The sequence below is a fragment of the Anabrus simplex genome, chromosome 5 (assembly GCF_040414725.1).
Source record: "Anabrus simplex isolate iqAnaSimp1 chromosome 5, ASM4041472v1, whole genome shotgun sequence".
In the NCBI taxonomy this organism is placed as follows: domain Eukaryota; kingdom Metazoa; phylum Arthropoda; class Insecta; order Orthoptera; family Tettigoniidae; genus Anabrus; species Anabrus simplex.
Genome location: NC_090269.1, coordinates 134,262,630 through 134,283,698, shown reverse-complemented (window position 1 = coordinate 134,283,698; position 21,069 = coordinate 134,262,630). Strand labels below are relative to the sequence as shown.

Sequence of the window (21,069 nt, the reverse complement as noted above, 5' to 3'; positions counted from 1 at the left end):
GTCCACTTCACTCCCGGAAAGCCCCAAAATGCACAATGTTTGCTCTGAGAAGGTCTCGTCTGTGCGCGTCATCTGGTCGTAGGCGCATTTCTTCGAGGTCTTTCTTGTCTTTGATGTTTGACATTACTCCCGCCTAATCAAAGGATACCCTCAAGCCTGCGTTCTGCTACCTCTTTCAGCACATTCATTTCTTCTGTTGCAGTTTTAAAATTTTCTCTCATTATTCCAGTATCTTCGCTTGTTGCTATTTCCTGATGGATACAGCACTTTTCCATCCATCTTTTGCCACAGGCCAGAGCGAAGTGTAGCTTTCACCGAAGTCCCAGTCTCACCGATGGCTGTGACAATATGGAGGCTGCTGGGGTGTGTGGTGCTGAGTGACGACATTCAGAGCACAACCAGTGCGTGTGAGTGTTATGAAAGGTGTTGCTCATAGGGTTAGCCGTTCTACAATAGCACTTTCTGGCCCAGTGACGAAAGCAATGGCAAACTACATCACTCCTTATCTTGCCTCGTACGCCGCATTATGGTTCTGCCATTGGTTTTTGCGGTTTCCTTATAACCACACAACCTTTGGTGGCGCTATCTGAGGATCCGACCAGCCTCTGGGCTTGACACCTAACAGACAGACATTTCAGTATCATCCGAAAACCTAAGCAGTCAATTTCTACTTCATTCTTATTATCATTATAAAACAATCGATTCCTAGCTGAAGACGAGGATCGGTTTTATCGCTGCCATCTTTTGTCTTCCATCAACGAAAGACGCAAATCCCATATTTATCTGAAATTTTAAAAACTCGCCACGGGGATTTATTGCGAGGATGGCCGGCATTGTCATTTTCCACATCCCGATTTCTTCTCCCACTGCTAGCATTTGAGCGCACGGAGCTAATCGCGTCAGTGAGTGACTTTGTGGCGGTCAATCAGGGGAGCTTTCAGCACTTTCTGCGGCAGGTGATTGAATTAGCGTGATAATGTAGTTACATCTTTGGGGATCCCTCATATACAGAGGGAGTGATTGAATTAGGCTTGGTTGGTTTTGTGACCCTATTTCTCGTTTTAATCGAACCGTAATGAGGTTATTAAGGCATATTGTGACAGGTTTGTTGGGGAAGATCCAAGAGAGGGGTGCACAGGGTATGACGGTTAAAATAAGAGTGTATTCTTGGTTGGCGTACAGTAGTGGACTCTGGTTCAGAAGGTCCTGCATTCGATTCGGGTCGGGATGGGGATTTTAACTGGGTATGGTTAATTCCTCTGGACTGGCGGGTGGATGTTTGTGTTCTCTTAATGCACATCTTCATTTACGAACCACAACAGGAACACGCAATTATGAGTAGTGAATCTCTCCACCAAGTGTTGGTGTCAGGAAGAGGACCCAGCCGTAAAACTGCCGAAGTGCCGACCTCAATCGATTGCGAGGAAAGGTGAAAAAGAATATCAGATCGTTATTGGTAATAAAGGCTGGCTGAGGCGTGTAGAGATAGTTTGCCTGCCTCTTACTCGGAGACCCCCGGTTCGATTCCCGGTCGGATCAAGGATTTTTTACTTTGAAGTGAGGGCTGGTTCGAGGTCCACTCAGTCTACGTGATTACATTTGAAGAGCTATGTGGAGGTAGGTAGTGGCCCCGGTCTAGAAAGCCAAGAATAATGGTCGGGAGGATTCGTCGTGCTGTCCACATAACATGTAGTAACGTGCAGGCCTTCGGGCTGAGCAGCGGTCGCTTGGTAGGCCATGGCCCCTTGAGGCTGTCTCCCGCTGTCTCAATCACGAGTTAACTCCGATTTCAAGCAATGCGCTCTTTTCCACCTCCGAGTTTAGTCTGCCGCTGTAATTTTGTTGCTCATCACATGCTCTGTTCAGACGATAAACGATTCATTAATCGTCTTACCGCATTTTGACGATAATTATTTGCACTGTGTTTCTGTTTCACGGCTGTCTTCTAAGATGGGTACGCGGAAGCGTTAAAGATAGCAAGAAGAAAATTTTAGGGAATGGTGATGAGGCGGTCTTTTATGAGTATAGTGAAGGTAAGTTGCATTGAAACAAGCTGTAGATATTTCACCATGCAAATGCTGCGACTGTACCCTAATAAAGTCCACGACCGCTTCCTTCCCACTCCGAGCCCTTTCCCATCCCCATCGTCGCCATAAAACTTATCTGTGTCGGCGCGACGTAAAGCGAATTGTAAACTGTAGACATTTAGCACGCCGTTGTCAACTGAGAGCCGAGAGGAAACTCTTGCTAATGTTGTCGTTCCATGACTGTTCAGTAGTTCTGTAAATACAAGCTGTTTTCGCCTATTTCAACCATTATCAAAACATCTAGAAAAATCTGGTATGGGACAAGCATGCAAAATAACTTGAGTGTGAAAATGTTAAGGTGCAACAAGGCTAATGCCGTGAGTTGGAGTTGAGGCGAACGGTATTTTGTAATAAAAGAAACCAGCCCAGGGAGGAAATCATCTTTATGCAGGTCTATTTTCAGACCGACATTACTGTACGGGAGTGAAATATGGGTAGACTCAGGGTATCTTATACATAAGTCAGATGTAATGGGCTTGAAAATAGCGAAAATGATAACTGGTAAAAACCAGTGGGAACAATGGCAGGTTGGTACTGCGAAAGATGAGTTAGGAATGAACTTGATAGAAGAAGAAGAAGAACAGGAAGCAGATGAAGAAGAAGAAGAAGAGAAAGAAGAAGTAGAAAGAAAGGAGACTGCAACACTTGCATGTCAACCAGCTACCAACGCAACACATTCACATACTCGATCAACGACTTGCACTCATAACTCTCACTAAATAAACTCCTCTCAACGCCCAAGACTGCCCCTTTATATACAATGACTGGCCAGGCTTCTAGAAGAATATGACACAACATGTTTTCTCGTGATTTCGAGAGTCTCCAATAGCCTATTTACAATGAACGGATTTTTCTGTAACTTTCTAGTGCCAAAGATACGTTGTTCTGGTCTATTACCGTGTGTTGCACAACATTGCATTGGGTTTATACATCATATATACAGGTAAATAGTAAATTGTATACTATTAATTACGTGTTCTTACATGAAATAAAGTCATATTCATATACATACAGCAGATGTTTCATGACATAACCTCACAAATAATACGACCATGATTTATACCAAACAAAGTCCGGACATAACTACACAATAATAATAATAATAATAATAATAATAATAATAATAATAATAATAATAATAATAATAATAATAATAATAATAATAATAATAATCTTCGAGCTCGATATTTCCATTATTTACCCATGGGCTAGAGAATGAATTGTTTCCTAGTCCATGACACTTGTACAAAAATGGACAATTATAAGAGCAATGACATGTTTCATTTTACAAGAACATCCTCAGATTCTAACAAAACGCTCGTAACTATGCATATTTGCAATATTGTTTCGTTGTTTAAGCGATTGTAAGCGTAGCTGATTGTGAAATGGTGATATTATAAACAAGTGAGATAAATTACACTGTGAAATCCCAACACCGAGAAGGAGTTATGCTAGATAAACGAAATTCGTAACGCGTGTTTGCGAATTCTGAAAGATGACGCCTGTTCTAATTTGCACGCTAGTCGTCGAAGTGTGGTGCTAGTAGCGCCACTATTACTTTGCAAGTTTGCTTTAAATACTTCGTAAGCGTTAGCCATCGTCCGGTGTTGACGTTGTGAGGTAGATGTGAATCAAACATGCCTTCAAGGAGACGAAGAAGCCAATATCAGCAGCTTACTGTGTTTGAACGAGGTCATATAATAGGTTTACGAGAAGAAGGATGTTCTTCCAGTGATATTGCAGAAAGAATTGACAAGAATGTATCCACAGTGCATCAGTGTTCCCAACAATCATCTCGGGAAGGCACTGTATCAAGAAGACCGGAGCTCGGCCACACATGCGCCACTTCGTAGAGGGAAGACTGCGATACTTGCCACGTGGCTGTGGTGGGTCTTACTGCATCTGCAGCAGCCATTAGACTTTCTGTTGGCGCCGGAGTGACACAGCGAACTGTAACAAATCGATTACTCGAGGGACAGCTTCGAGCCAGACGTCCTTTAGCATTCATGCCAGTAACTCCGAATCACTGCCATCTGCGACTTCTGTCGTGTCAAGCTATAGCTCATTGGAGGGCGGAGTGGAGATCTGTTCTGTTCTCAGATGAAAGAAGTTTCTGTCTTTGTGCCAGTGATGGCCGTAAGTTGGTATGAAGGAGGCCAGGTGACCGCTTGGAACCACGCTGTCTGTGGCGTCGACACACTGGACCTACACCAGGAATTATGGTCCGGGAGCGATTTCCTTTGACAGTAGTTGCACTCTCGTTGTTATCCCAAGAACCTTAGCAGTGGATGTGTACGTCAGACTAGTTGCTTTCTCCCGCGCGATCACCAGACCTTTCGCCCACTGAGAACTTTTGGACGACAAATCCAGCGTCACCCACTACCAGCATTAACCGTTGCTGATTTGACTGACCAAGTGCAACTGGCTTGGAACTGTATCCCACAAAATTACATACGGCACTTGTACTGCACAATGCATGCACGTTTGGATGATTGCATTCAAAATCATGGTGACTGCAGCAGATAATAATGTACCATCGTATCACATGTGTTTTCGCGCATTCTTGAACCTAAACTTTAATCTTTTAAATATGTTAGCTAGACAATTGCTCAGCATATTGCATTCCTTTAAACTAACATACACTGAGCGGCCAAGAGTCATGGGAAGACACTGGATGTGATGTTAATAACGAGTTGCTCCTCCGCGAGCAGCAATACGGCGAGGCATCGACTCTACAGGGTGTTGGAATCGTTCTAAGGGATCTGGACCCGCATGCATCTTTCACTGCTACCCACAATTGGTCTTGTGTAGTTGGTGCGGTGTTCATGGTGCGTACACCGGCATCGACAGCATATCATAAATATTCGATTAAATTAAGATCGGGTGATATGGAGGGTCAATCCATGGTCATAACTTCACAGGAGAACTCCTCCAACCACCTGCGCCCTTCCACACAGCGGTGACGTGGCACATTGTCCTGCTGACACATTGCATCTCTATCAGGGTACTCTAGGGTCAGGAGGGGATCCAGATGGTCTGGAAGAATATCTACATAACGTGCACCTGTCAGCGCTCCCTGCTGCCGAAAAATGGGGCCTGATTGCGACCATGAGAACGCCGCCCAGACCAGAAATGGGCCACTTCCCGCCTGGACACAACCTTGTTGACACGCAGGATCCATAGCTTCATGGGGCATACGCCACACTCCCACACGCCCATCAGCTCGATATAACTTGAACCTGGATTCATCGGACCATACCACACGCCGCCACTGTTCCATGGTCCATTGCTGATGTTCGCAGGCCAATGCACGTCGTTGAGCTCTGTGTCGAGGTTTCAGCAAAGGGACACGAGTTGGTCGTCGGCTGGTGGAGCAGGTGCCTCTTTACAGTCCTGACTCTCAGCGTTCAACTGGGCGGTAATCTGACTCACAGTAGCCCGTCGAACACCCAGTATGGTTCAGCGGAGGTAACGTGATGTCCGTTCGTTAAACACCGGGCGAACCGAGCACGCCTTTGCCATCTCAGCCAGCCAGCCCCTTTCAGACGGTTTCGGTTTCTATTTTTGTAGGAGGAGGTCGAATTTCTTGTTTTATTTGGCAGTGGCTAATTCCAGTGCACACTGAGATAGTGTGTTGCTGATGCTATCTAACGTGGTTCAATCATTGAGAGACGAAGTGCTGCAAGTTCCAAGTGGAAGTGAAATAATTTACTGTTGAGATGGTCATGTCCGCCTCTGTGGTGTAGTGGTTAGTGTGATTAGCTGCCACCCCCGGAGGCCCGAGTTCGGTTCCCAGCTTTGCCACGAAATTTGAAAAGTGGTATGAGAGCTGGAAGGGGATCCATTCAGCATCGGGAGGTCAAGTGAGTAGAGGTTTGTTCGATTCCCACCTCAGCCATCCTGGAAGTGGTTTTCCGTGGTTTCCAACTTCTCCTCCAGGCAAATGCCGGGATGGTACCTCACTTAAGGCCACGGCCGCTTCCTTCCCTCTTCCTTGTCTATCCCTTCCAATATTCCCATCCCCCGCAAGGCCCCTGTTCAGCATAGCAGGTGAGGCCGCCTGGGCGAGGTACTGGTCATCCTGCCCGGCTGTATCCCGACCCAGAGTCTGAAGCTCCAGGACACTGCCCTTGAGGCGGTAGAGGAGTGATCTCTCACTGAGTCCGAGGGAAAACCCGACCCTTGAGGGTAAACAGATAAATAATAAGAAGAATGACTGTACAATTCTAAATTTGAAGGCAGTACAATATTTCTAACATTCTAACACGTAATTGGATGTCTTTTTCTTTTCTCCTTTGTCTGAAGTAATCAGGTATTGACGGGACTTGATTGGGATATTTTTATTGGAAGCCCATCACGTGGTTTTCATTATTCTACTGGTAACTGAAATATCTACTTAGCTAGCTTCAGTCGAAAACCCATTTAAAGCTTGGGAAACATATGATCGATTGTGAATTACAAGTGGGGGGAAGATAGTTGGCAATGGATGTGAGGTGGGAGAAGAATACTATTGATTTCCCTTTTAGAACTCACAATCTCGAGATACATTTTTAGAAGTTTGTTTGCGTTACGCAAAGTTACGTTAATACGTTTTTATATCCGTTATTGATTGTAACCGTTACAATTACGTAATCATGACGAAATAACTGATACATTATTTACCGCCATCCGTACTCCTGACGAACGTTAGTTTTCCTGCCGTGTGCTGGAATAAATGCATCTTAATAACTTGAAAGTGAATAAATACGAGGGTGAATCAAAAAGTAAGTTACACTTCCAAGTTCTGGCCATTTATGAAACCACCTACACTTTAGCAACACGGCTATGACAACATGCAATGTACGTTCACATTTCCACATAGTCCCCAAGAGACAGTAAACATTTCTCGGAACGATCAGCCAACTTTTCTATTTCGGGTGCTCAGAAATCACCTCCAACTCTATGTAGCCACAGCTGCTTTCACCTCCTTATCGTTTCGGAATCGTCGTCCACCGAGATCCTTTTTCAGCTTATCGGACACATGATAATCGCACGGAGCTAAGTCTGGACTCTATGGAGGATGTTGCCATACCTCCCACTTCAATGGCTACAGCAGTTCGGACGTTTGGCAGGACGTGTGAGGCGGTGCGTTATGGTGCAACAAAATCACACCGACGCTCCATTTTCCCCGCCGCTTTTCTTCAATTGCCTTACGTAACCGATTCAACGTTTGACAATTCCAAGTCGAGCTGATTGTCGTACCTTTCGGCATAAATTCCGCGTGGAACACACCCACCATGTCTAAGTACGCTGTCATTACCTTTCCTGCTGAAGGCTGGACCTTGGCCTTTCTTCGTGGTGGTGTGGTTTGCGCCCATTTCATCGATGTTGTCTTTGTTTTGGGGTTGAAGTGGTCCCACGTTTCATTCCCTGTGATGATTTGCCGCAGAAAATCGTTGCTCTCCACAGAATACCGTTGAAGAAATGCCAGTGACGATTGAAAACGTTGTCCCGTGTGAACATCGGTGAGCAGACGTGGGACCGATCTTTGAAGGTGCTGGTGAAGACTGGAGAACGTACTGCCATACAAGATATGCGGCATGCTGCAGTGTTGTGCGCTGATTCTCTCTAATGATCCCACCCGCACGCATTTGCAATGGGAGTGGATGTTGCGGGCCTGCCTTCGCGATATTCGTCCGTGAGATATGTGCGTCCGGCGTTAAATTCGTTTCCCACTTTAAATACGTGGGCGAGAAATTGCACGCTTGCCATATACATCCGTGATTTTACTATGAACGTCCGTGAAATTGATTCGTTTATCCGATATAAATCTGATCGTTGCACGCACCTCCAATTTGGAGTGAACATCCACTTGACGAGCGATTGAGCCTAGTCCGCTCTGCACACACAACACGACGGGATACCACACAAACCTTCCTATCGGACATGTCAGCAGGTACTGTAGCTTGGTCCGCATTAGCCAAGGTCACGACACACAGCGTGCTCTCGCGGCGAGCTAGTGTAACTTACTTTTTGATTCACCCTCGTTTGTAGTAAAGATTTAAAGAGTACTGGTACCTTGTAAGATTTTAATTTTAGTGATAAAATGTAACCTACATAATGGTCTCGGTTTCGAGCCACTGTTTTAAATTAATTAAATTTAACATACATTAATATAACATGACCCATATTACACATGTACTTTGCGTGAGAGTAACTTCCCGTGGACTTTCTTAAGAGCTAATGCAAAATAGTGTGGACTGTTGTTCTAAAAATATAGTAGTGTGAAGTGGGGGGATTTTTTAATGTGTGATCATTGAGGTTGGATTGGTCGGTCTTTCCTTGCGATGTGAATTTTTAATAATTCCTTAATATTAAATAATTTGCTATTTTATGAACCAGTGATATGAACTATGAATAGAAGTCCACTGTTATTACTTTAGTAACTTTGAGACATTTCTGTATTTATCTGCGGTGTTAAGTGTTTGACTGAGTCCAGTTTAGTTGCTTCTATTTGTGATTTCTTAACTTGTCTATGAGGACTGTGAGAAAATAATACCTTTCTTTTGCGGGGAGATAGGAGCGTTCTCTTGACTGTCGTTAATATATTGTCCTGTCATATACTGGAATGAATGTATGATAATAGCTTTGGAGGGAATACAAGTGTCGTAAATAATTCAAGAGTATCTTGTGAGATTCATTTAGTGATAAAATATAATCCACATAATGATCTCATTGAATTTAATACTGATAAACATAACGCGACCCACATTAATAACCTCCAGCGAGATTTCTTAAGAGCTAATGTTTAACGCAAGTTTGGGTTAATTAAATAGTTGGAAGAGGGGAACCGCCTCTGTGGTGTAGTGGTTAGTGTGATTAGCTGCCACCCCCGGAGGCCCGGGTTCGATTCCCGGATCTGCCACGAAATTTGAAAAGTGGTCCGAGGGCTGGAACGGGGTCCACTCAACCTCGGGAGGTCAACTGAGTAGAGTTGGGTTCGATTCCCACCTCAGCCATCCTGGAAGTGGTTTTCCATGGTTTCCCACTTCTCCTCCAGGCAAATGCCGGGAGGGTACCTAACTTAAGGTCACGGCCGCTTCCTTCCCTCTTCCTTGTCTATCACTTCCAATCATCCCATCCCCCGCAAGGCCCCTGTTCAGCATAGCAGGTGAGGCCGCCTGGGCGACGTACTGGTCATTCTCCCCAGTTGTATCCCCCGACCCAGAGTCTGAAGCTCCAGGACACTACCCTTGAGGCGGTAGAGGTGGGATCCCTCGCTGAGCCCGAGGGAAAAGCCAACCCTGGAGGGTAAACAGATTAAGAAAGAAAGACGGAAGAGGGGAGAATTATTTCAATGTGTACGATCGTTGAGGTTGTTTTGGTTGGTCATTTTTGCAATGGACAATACTAACACTTCCTAAATGCTAATTGATTTGCTTCAATTTTCGATGTGTAAAATTTTCGGATGTATTTCAATCTCTGTGAAGCTGTATGAGTTTTCATAGATGTGTTCTCCGAATGCTGAATGCCTGTGGTACCTAGTAGCGTTTTCCTGTTCTTTGCATGTGGTGTGGAAATTGCGTTTTGTTTGTTCATTATATGTGACGTTGCTGTTTGGTTCTCGACGTCTTAGTTCATAAATTCCTGATTTGGAGAAAGGATCTTTCTTGTTTACGTTGCATTTGGTTACGTGTCTTTGTAATGTGTTGTTCGTTCTGAAGGCTATTTTTAAGCCTTGTTGTTTGATAAATATTTGGTAGTTCGTACGTATTATTGTTCACGTAATTGAAGACTATGCATTTGTTGTTTTCAGGCGCTTTTCTCCTGGTTACTGTATTCGGCTTGAGTATTTACTGGACCTACCGATGGAAAAGGAAACGTCGAAACATGAAGACATTAAACCATTATTCAAAGTCCCAGTTCTGTGACGAAAGCTCGATAAATAGTCGAACAAAATTGATTGTTTCGTCGACGTCTGGTGCAACAGCAGGTAGAGTAGTGCCTCTCGTATAAACCTGTAGGGCTCTGCCTCACAGGCGCTGTTTATCTCCGGACGTGAATGGGAACATATGACTGAGTAATGAAGCAAGGGGTGAGGGAGGTTGCAGCCAGCAGCTGATAAGGAGCAGAAGATGAAATACTCCCCCTCTCATAGGGGACATATTGTTGTTTGGGGATGAGCGAGATTGTCAGCGGGATGACATCAGATTAGTTATTGTTGGATGTAACTGGCCAGAATAAATGATTACACATTGTGAGACTCAACCGCAAGGTTACCGCCAAGTGTACACACAGTGCTTGGAACAGGAAAACCAATATCTGCGGACAACGCCAGGGTAATGAAATGAAATGGCGTATGGCTTTTAGTGCCGGGAGTGTCCGAGGACAAGTTCGGCTCGCCAGATGCAGGTCTTTCGATTTGACTCCCGTAGGCGCCCTGCAAGTCGTGATGAGGATGAAATGATCATGTCACACACACCCAGCCCCCGTGCCAGCGAAATTAAACAATTAAGGTTAAAATTCCCGACCCTACCGGGAATCGAACCCGGGACCCTTGTGACCAAAGGGCAGCACGCTAACCATTTAGCCATGGAGCCGGACAACGCCAGGGTAAAGGTCATTGGGTAAAGGTCATTTTATTCATTAACGCTTCAGTTTATTTCCATAATTTTGGAACTGATAACTACGTTGGTCGTAGACCTTTGAAAATCGACAGCCTGTTTCGGTTCATTTGAGCGGGTCAAGAATGGAATGAATGAAGCCCCCTTCTAGCGGCCAGGATGGGAATTGTGCCGGGTGCCGAAGCCTGTCGCACTCCTGTGGGGCGATGATTAATGGGATGAAATGATATTGGAGAATATTGCTGGAATGAAAGATCAAAGGGAAAACCAGTGTACCCTGAGAAAAACCTGTCCCGCCTCCGCTTTGTCCAGCACAAGTCTCACATTGAGTGACCGGGATTTGAACCACGGAACCCATCGGTGAGAGGCCGGCGTATTGCCGCCTGAGCCACGGAGGCTCCGTCGTAGATCCTTAATAAGCAAATAATATAACAACAGGTTGCATGGCCTCATAAAGTGAATTACACCTCTGACAAATATGGGCACCTGGTACAACTTCTTCTTTCTTGTCCTGGACTTCCACAATTCGATCCGTTTCGATCAGTTTTGCTTTTTCACACCTCATTATAAGTGTACAAGAATAATTAAGTATGTTCCTTCAGTTACCGTGGATTTTCATAGGTGCCGAAGTGCCAAACGTTGAAGCAAATCTACTGACAGCAGTATCTTGTATTTAACTCAAACATGAAATATAATATTCTCTATCGATGTACCGGGATCTTATTCTCAACAATTGTGTACAGAAACTGGGTTACGGCGCCAAGCAACAACAGTGTAGGGTTTTCGAGCCCTAGGATGTTTTTATTTCCACTTTTTGTAGTGATATCCTGTCAGACTCCATGACTGTGAGGTCAGCGCCTTGCTTTTCAGTTACTCGGGTCCCGGGTTCGATTTTCAGCCGGCTTCAGGGAATTTTATCTCAAAATGTTAATTTCCTTAGCTCGGATACTAAGTGTTTGTGCTGTCTCAAACATCCCTGCAACTCACACACCACACACAACACCATCCTCCACTACAATAACACGCAGGTTCGCATCCACGGTAGATGTCGCCCGTTCTTCTTGGAGGGCCTCCTTTTAAGGGCTGCACTAAGCTAGCAAGAACCGCACGAAATAATAATTATTGTTATAGTGATTGGAAGGACAAACTGAAGCTGAGCTGGGAGAAGATCAGTTTGGCTTCAGAAGAAGTGTAGGAACACGTGAAGCATTCCTCACTTTACGTCTAATCTTATAGGATCGAATTAAAGACAAGCCCAGGTACATGACTTTCGAGGATGTACTGTAGAAGTGCCCCCCGATAATGTTAAATTGGACCAAGCTATTTGAGATTCTGAAGGTGGTCGGGATCAAATACCGAGAAGGAAGGATTATCTACAATCTATATAAAAACCAGTCTGCAGTGATAAGAATCGAGGGCTATGAACAAAGTAGTAACAATCCAAAAAGCAGTGAGGCAAGGCTGTAGTTTGTATCTTGTCCTTTTCAACGATTGTATACGGTAGAACACGTGTTAGTGAAATGAAATGTCGTATGGCTTTTAGTGCCGGGATATCCCAGGAAGGGTTCGGCTCGCCAGGTGCAGGTCTTTCTATTTGAAACCCGTAGGTGACCTGCGCGTCGTGATGAGGATGAAATGATGATGAAGACAACACATACACCCAGCCCCCGTGCCATTGGAATTAACCAATTAAGGTTAAAATCCCCGACCCGGCCGGTAATCGAACCCGGGAACCTCTGAACCGAAGGCCAGTACGCTGACCGTTCAGCCAACGAGTCGGACCACGTGGTAGTAAAAGCCTACCTCTGTGCTGTAGTGGTTAGTGTGATTAGCTGCCACCCCTGGAGGCCCGGGTTCGATTCCCAGCTCTGCCACGATATTTGACAAGTGGTACGAGGGCTGCAACGGGGTCCACTCAACCTCGGAACGACAAATGAGTAGAGGTGGGTTCGATTCCCACCTCAGCCATCCTCGAAGTGGTTTTCCGTGGTTTCCCACTTCTCCAGGCATGTGCCGGGATGGTACCTAACTTAAGACCACGGCCGCTTCCTTCCCCCTTCCTTGTCTATCCCTTCCAATCTTCCCATCCCCAGCAAGACCGCTGTTCAGCATAGCAGGTGAGGCCGCCTGGGAGAGGTACTGGTCATCCCCTCAGTTGTATCCCTGACCCAATGTCTCACTATCCAGGTCACTGTCCTTGAGGCGGTAGAGGTGGGATCTCTCGCTGAGTCCGAGAGAAAAACCGACCCTGGAGGGTAAACTGATAAAGATGAATAAGAAGAACACGTGGTAAAATGAAGAGGAATTTGGAAGGAGAATCACAATCCAAGAGGATAAAATTAAAGCTTTTCAAATTTACAGCACAGCTCTGCCATTTGACCTCAGGCGATATTTGCTCTCCGAATTTTGATGTGGGTCGAGGATTGTTCTTAGGAATTTTCTCTCTTTCATTTGGATCCTCTCTGCATCACCGTGGTGAGCGGGGTCCAAACATTCAGCAGCATGTAAGGCTTCAGTACATACTACAGTAGAGTAGTGGCCGTATTTGGCCTACCATTAGATCGATCTGGACTGATGTGCAGAGATTTCAGAGCTTCTTTCTCCGATGCATTAAAGGAAATAATTTGTCCAAGATACTTAAAATAAACGCATAGACTTATCCGTATATTGTATTAAGAAACGCGGTATTATTATTATTATTATTATTATTATTATTATTATTATTATTATTATTGATTGGAACAGTGAAGCTTGTCGAAACGTTTTCAGAAATAGTTTTCGTGATAGGCCCTCTGTCCTGTCATCATAGCTCTTTCAAATAAGGGAGTTTCCGTGTGGTACTTGCAGAGAATAAGGCGGACGAGTGTGAGGTGTACTCCGAATCAGTGACTGCCTGGAAAAGTGCAACAATTGTCGTCAGGTGACTGGAACTTCAAACCTCAACTCGCCATTTGAGGGAAGTTCGTTTTCTGTCCTATCTACACGAAATTTTAGTACTTAGTTACTATGTCTCTAACTAAGAAAGCATTAAAATTATGTCGAAATGAAAAAACCCAGAAAACCCAGAAATTACATCATTTAAAAGGAACTGGTCCATTTTCAAACTTCCTAAATGGTTAATATTCTTTGAAGTTACGTAGGTTAAGGAAGTTAAAGGAATACATTCTTGAATTACTTCTATTTTCAGTAAGTACATTACTTATGTTTTAACAATATTTTTAGCTGCCTCTGTGGGTCAGTGGTAGAGTGTTGGCCTACGGATCCCAAAGGTAGCGGGTTCAAACCCGGCAGAGGTAGTCGAATTTTTGAAGGGCGGAAAAAGTCTGTTCGACACTCCATGTCGTACGGTGTCGACATGTAAAAGATCTTTGGTGACACATTTGGTGTTTACCCGAAAAATTCATTAAAATATACAGCCACAAACGCCCAAGAGAGTTTCGGTTTACTCGGTCTACCATCTAGTGAGCCTAGAGTAAAACAGAACGTCGAAATTGACGAGCAGACAGTCAGATGGCGTCAAATTGAAATGTCTGCACACAGTAGCTGAGGACATACGATTATTATTATTATTATTATTATTATTATTATTATTATTATTATTATTATTATTATTATTATTATTATTATAAACAATACTGTTATTTGGGTGTTATTTATTTATCGTATGGCTTTTAATGCTGGGACTGTCCGAGGACATGTTCTGGTAATAATTTGACACCCATAGGCCACTTGCGCGTCTGGATGTGGGATGATGATGATGATAATGAGGTAGGGAGAGGGTGAAACTCTGTGTCGGCTGGTAGCCTATTCCTGTCGAATAGCACCAAGGGGTCTGCATAAAGCTTAACGTCGCTATCCGACGGAAGAATCACCATAAACAGCATCTTACACCCTCACTAGATATGAACACTGCGGAGAGGTTTGGAATTTAATCCAGGCTTTTGGCACGCAATCTCGTAATTGGAAATTGTATAGCACCACCTCCCCTACCCTGCCGGCCAACATTCTGATGGTGATTTTTTTTCGACCAATGGGACTCGAACCAGCTAACCACGGTGCCAGACCTTATAGACTTCAACGCCTTAATGATCATAGCCACCAGGCGGGCGTTGAATCATAAATATTGATATTGCTTTTCAAATTACAGAAAAGGTCACTTTCGAGTAATGTACTTTGAAAGAGAGCTCCTGCATTGACATTAATTTCTAATTCAGAATTCATTGTATGGTTATGTAGCACATCTGATTGTTTCTCAACATTTAAACGAATACGTTTAATTCCTAACCCCATGGAGTACAGCCCTGAAGGGCCTTGGCCTACCAAGCGACCGCTGCTCAGCCAGAAGGCCGGCAGATAATACGTTTACGTCTTCTTTAACCTTTTCTAACCCTTAAGGGGAGTTAGAAAGCAGTTTTCGGTAAATTTCTGCTTTTGTGGATTTTATCCCATGTTAAAATGTGCTATTTTCTGAATGAAATGTTATATAAATCAGTTTAAAACGCGCATGGGAAGTGAGCTATTTGAATTTTTAAAATATTGTGAAATAAATTCGGTGAGTTTTCATGTAGAAGGCTGTGGTTTATTGTATTAGAAAGGAGAATTTACGCACTGCCTATTGGTAGCTCTGTAGGAACTTACATGGCTGTTGTTTAGAATATAATCATATGCTGTTTTCTTAAAAGTACTACTTGTATTTTGAGTAAAAGTCAAGAGTACTCAGCTGCATTCGTTCAAAAATGTAAAAATATGTCTCCAAGAATAAGTGTTTTCAAGAAACGCAAGTTTCGTGTGACAAGGATTTCCAAAATTTTACCGTACCTTTCACTTTTCGGCTAGTCACAGGTATGGGATTATCTTCTGTTTCTTCGGATTCCGTATCCAATTATATTTATTCTTATGTAATGTTATGGGATCGCCTGGGTGGTTTCAACATCCCCTTTTCATTGTGCTGGCCTATGTTTAAGAAGTTCTTTCTGATCTGTTGAGTAGGTTAGCAGAAAAATGCAAGCAAATTTTCACTATTCAGAATTTTGTCATTTCGAACTTCAAATTCCATTTCTGAATATTTGAATTTTTAGTTACATTCTTCTTCACATCTCGTGAGTTACTTGGAGTAGAGTATTAAAATTCTCAGTGAGGTATATATAGCATGCGTAAAACGAATACATAATGTTATGTATAATATAATTTATAAAAAGTACAGAAAATAATTTTAAATTTACCCATGTAGTTAAAAATCAGTATTTCCTAAACCGGTGACTGCAGGAACAACCTCATAGCCCCCAACGTTGCGACCTTAGTTCTATCAACGATCATATAATTCCTTTTTTCCTTATTGAGATCTGTGTGTATATTCCGAGATTATTGTCTTAACCATATTGCTTAAATATTTATAATTGGTCTGTATTGACAACAATCCATCATTAAAATCACACATACATATTGACTAGGCTGATGATACATGAATGTGTCATTTTAATGGTAATAATCCGTGTGTTGTTGAGAATTCAGTTAGAAGGCTGGTTTGATACTCAACAGCTACACAATCAGCTGTCATAAATAGCTTGCGCGTCACTGTAAATGTATACTAGGGAAATGAGGAGTGAGGTAGTTTCCCGTTGCTTTTTTTTCACCGAGCCACAGGGTGGTATTGCGTGTCAGTCTGCCAAGCCCACTGAAATGTGTGCACCAACCGACCGCGTGAGGGAGATTTTCACACCGTTCGTAACGGGAACTGGCTGAATAAGGAATCATATTGCTAACATCGCTCATACCTCAAGTTACTTTCATATTGTCAAAGCCAAAGATAAGGCTGAGGCAAGTCACTGAAAGTTACAAATTTGGTCTAGCCCATGCCAGAATACATATTACACTGTGAACACTAGGTCTCGCCAGCAAAGGCAAAATCTCATTTTTGGTTTCATGGGCCACTTCTGTGAAGCTAAGAGAATATGAACAGGTATGAAGGGAACTCACCTGTTCGGACCTGGTACTTGAGTGTAATGGAGCAGTCATCGACGAGCTGCTGAAGCGTCACCCCCGTATCTGGAAGGTCCAGTTCCAGTTGTTTCCTCATGTCAGCCGGGTGCTTAAACTCCAGTATCTTGGCCTGGCGATCGTGTGTCTCCTTGATGTACTCCATCAGGATCTCCACCACCTTGAGCAGGAACTCCCGCGTGGCTGACAGACCATTCTCGTCCAGCGGGAGGATATCTGAAAAGAGAACAAACATTCTTAAATTAATTTTAGCAAATACTCGAAATTCAGGAATTTATGTTCAGATGACAGTTTTACAGCGTATTATTTTGCGGTTCTGGCAGATTAATTTCTTTTAGAATCTCCAGTGTTTTACTTCAAGAATTTCTGTTAAACAGCTTCCATGGATGCAGGGTTTATTGGAAATAACGAAACAAGCCAAAATTTGTAGACTAGTTATTATGTATTAAGGATGATGATGATGATGATGATGTTTCTTGTTTAAATGGGCCTAACATCGAGGTCATCGGCCCCTAATGGTACCAAATGAGACGAAATGTAATGACAATTTAAAAGTTCAAAATCACCCACTGAACATAATATAAAACGTGATGATGAAGAATGAATGGATGGATATGAATTTAAAACAATCAGTGGATCCGATCCGTAACGCCCCATCTTCCCAGAAACTAGCGTTAAACAATAGTATTACTGACCAAGGGACTCCTTCTAAAGCACAATCCTGAATCGAGGATGCTTGATGTCTAAACGGGTCCAAAATCCAGGTCAACGGCCCCTCAATAATGCTACCTGGTATAATATAATGGTATCTGTCATGTTGCGTTACTAATCAAAACTAGCGTAGACTCACGGTGTTCCACACACTATGGTACTACTCGCAAGTATTGTACGTCGCACAGGTAACGCAGACCTATGCTGTTTCTCACATAATGGCGCCTCTCATAGGCAACGCAAACCCATGGTGTTCCTGACCTAGGTGTACTAATCACGGGCGTCGGTATTTCCGTGGTGTTCCTCGCACAGTGGGTACTAATCACAGGCAGCGCCCAGACCCGTGGTGTTTCTCTCAATGGTACTAATCACGGGTACTGTAAATCCCATCCAGATTCACACTCTGTTGCTACTAATCACAAACTTGTAATGTACCTAACATAGTGGTATTAATCGCAAGTAAAGGAGACTCATGGTGTTCCCTGCGCGATGGCACTAATCACAAGTAGTTTCATGATTCTAATACAATCATCCATTGGTCGCCCCTTTCAGTCGCCTCGTACGACAGGCAGGGGATACCGTGGGTGTATTATTCGTCTGCGTCCCCCACCCACAGGAGGTATTTTGTGTTTGATAAAGTCTGTTGTTCTAACTGGAACACTGTCACCGGTGTAAAAACACTTAAAGCAGATGATGTGTCCGTGTGTACAAGCAAGTCAACGGAGGAGCGTCACAACACGTCCATCATAATCTTGCGAATGGTTCTATTGCAACGCCATGTTCACCGAGGAATTTTTGCTTCTCCTATCGCGTACATTCTACCGTCTCACACTGTGCTATCACTTCTGATACACCCTGTATAGTGAGCTAGCAACGGCCATGTGCGGAGCACAAAATCGAAGTATTATGTTGCCTCAGATTCAGGCCATGAAATGAAGTCGGGCTTGAGGGTCTGGTACGAGGCTCTGGATGATCTCCAACAAAAGAGTAGTGTTACGAAAATGTTGCAAAGTTTGGGCTCGGATGACTTGGAAGTAAGCAAAGGAGCGGCTCGACTAAGTGGAAAATTTCGAGCTGTCAGTGAAGAGATCAGTAGACGAATGAACTCAAGTGGATATTTTAAATGTAGGGAATATCACAAAATGAAGATAACGCTGGAATTAAAGAGGGGTAATGGGGGCAAATAGGGGCTGCCTGGCCGAGGCGGTAAAGGCGTTCTCGGTTCGCCCGGAAGGACGTGGGTTCGAATCCCCGTCAGGAAGTCGTAACATTTAAGAACCGAGATTTCCACTTTCGGAGGTGCATATGGCCCTGAGGTTCACTCAGCCTACACCAAAAATGAGTACCAGGTTAATTCCTGGGGGCAAAGGCAGCCGGGCGTAGAGGTAACCACTCTACCCCATCAAGTGCCGTGGTTAACAATGGTGGAAGCCTTTACCTTCCACTCCTCCAAGGGCCTTCATGGCCTGTACGGAGGTGTCTTTGTCTTTTTAATGGGGGCAAATATTTTTAGGAAGATATATTTGGAGGCTGGAATAATTTATCAAGAATGATAAATTTACAAGATCTTTGAAGTCATTTAAGAAAAGATTAGGCAAACAACTGACAGGGAATCTGCCGCCTGGGCGAGAGTCCGAAATGCAGATCACTGGCGACTGAAAGAAAATGTCACTCTGTCTCAGTGACAAAAGTGAGGGGAGAAATGGGTTAAAATACAATGTTTTTCACAATATTGCACTTAAATTCCTGCGGCTGTATGCCAACACATAGGCCACATCCTCATTCCGTACAACTCGACCACCGGTTGATTCCTTATACCCACTGTCTGTCCGATCATCACCCCTCAGCTTGGTTGGATCTTCAATTAACACCACCTAAGGTTATGTTATTGTAAATAATTCTCAAAACCGATGGTGGTACCACAATGAAGCGTACTAGGTAAGTTGAGCTGTGATGTAGTTTGCCATTGCTTTCCTCAATGAGCCAGACACGAGTGACTCTATGAGTAGCACCTCCCACAACCTCCAGTTACACTAGATGTGCTCTGAATGTCATTACTCATCATTGCCCAGCAGCTTTCTTACTGTCCCATAAAATAGACCGAGACTTCAGTGGAAGTGTCATTTTGCTCTGGCCTGTGCAAAGAGACAGATGCAAGAATACTGCATCCATTGAGGTATAGCCACAGGTGGATATTTATAACCACACCTGTACACGTACAAAGTTCGGGAATTCTTTGTCACGATCTCTCAAGCTCCCAGTCAATGTATAACAAAATCAAAATAATTTCGTCCAGGATAAATACGAGAGTACACTAAGAAATTTTGTCCCCAATAAGAAAATCAGAAGTAGGACTATGCTTCGTAGAAGAAGGGAAACCAAAAACCTGTTTTCCAGTCAATGACCTGGTCTAGGATGGAATAAATGAAGCCCCCATCTTGCGGCGAGGTTAGACATTGTACCGGCTGCCGAACAATGACTGAGAGATGAAATGAAATGATACTGGAAGTGTTGATGGAATGAAAGATGACGGGGAAAACCGGAGAACCCGGAGAAAAACCTGTCCTGTCTTCGCTTCTACTGCCACAAATCACACATGGAGTGACCGGGATTTGAACCACGAAACCCAGCGATGGGAGGCCGACGCGCTGCCGCCTGAGCCACGGAGGACAGGTCTATGGTGCATATATACTAATATTTGAAATAATTAGAAAATTATTACAAACTCTCAAACATTAAAGAGGAATAGGAACGTTGAGTATATGATGAAATGGGAAAAAATATAAAAGCCAATTTTACTGAAAACCCCAAGGTTAAAAAAGTAATGTAATGTAAACCAAGCGAGTTGTCTCCACAGTACGGGAGTTGATGGGTTCGAAACCCACTGTAGGCAGCTCTGATGATGGTTTTCCAAAATTTCTCGCATTCTCACACCAGGCAAATGCTGGGGCTATACCTTAGCTAAGTCCACGGTCGCTTCTTTCCCATGCCTAGACCTGTTCTTTCCCATCGTCACCATTAGACCTGTCCGACTCGGTGCGACGTGAAAGCAATAGAAAAAAATGTGTGGCAATCACAAACTTCTGCCTTTATTTATTAGCATTTATTATGAATGTGATTTTCAACAGCTTTTAATCAAATCACACAACAGTACTTATTAGTAATATGCATATATGTTAAGTGCTTTTCAGCCAACATGAAATTGTTTTTACTCCACTTTTAATGCTGTCTCCCTTTGAGACTGGCGCCATTTTACAGTATTTAAATGAGAACGTTCAGTTGTACCCGCTGTCCTTGCGTGAACTCACACTTGTCTGACCTGTTATCCTCGTTCCTCGTTAGCCTTGAGCGTTCGTTGTCCCGTGATTTAAATTTGCTAGGCAACTCTTCTGACACACTTGTAAAGCAGGATGCATTTGTGGGGTTCGAACCTACTATCTCCCGAATACTGGATACTGGCCGCACTTAAGCGACTGCAGCTATCGATCTCGGTGGTTCAGTTATTGAGTAACTGTAGGCAAGAACTTCTGTTCTATTGCGTGAAATTGTCTTTCTCTGAGTGCGTAGTCCTTGGTAAGGAGAATCGATCATTTCATATCGTTTTGTATCTTGGATAGACTAACGCTCTCTGTGATTGATGGTTAGGGGCGTGCACTTGTCAGCTTACATGC

At 43.7% G+C, this 21,069-nt stretch overlaps 1 protein-coding gene across 1 annotated transcript in view; it reads right to left on the bottom strand.

Moving 5' to 3' along the window:
• Nucleotides 1-16,922, bottom strand: part of Gad1 (glutamate decarboxylase) — a 163,311-nt gene extending 146,389 nt beyond the window's left edge. Inside the window, exon 1 of the mRNA XM_067148034.2 lies at nt 16,667-16,922. Within this exon, the coding sequence (XP_067004135.1) occupies nt 16,667-16,922 (256 nt within the window). The remainder of the gene's footprint in view (nt 1-16,666) is intronic.
• Between the last annotated feature and the right edge of the window lie 4,147 nt (nt 16,923-21,069).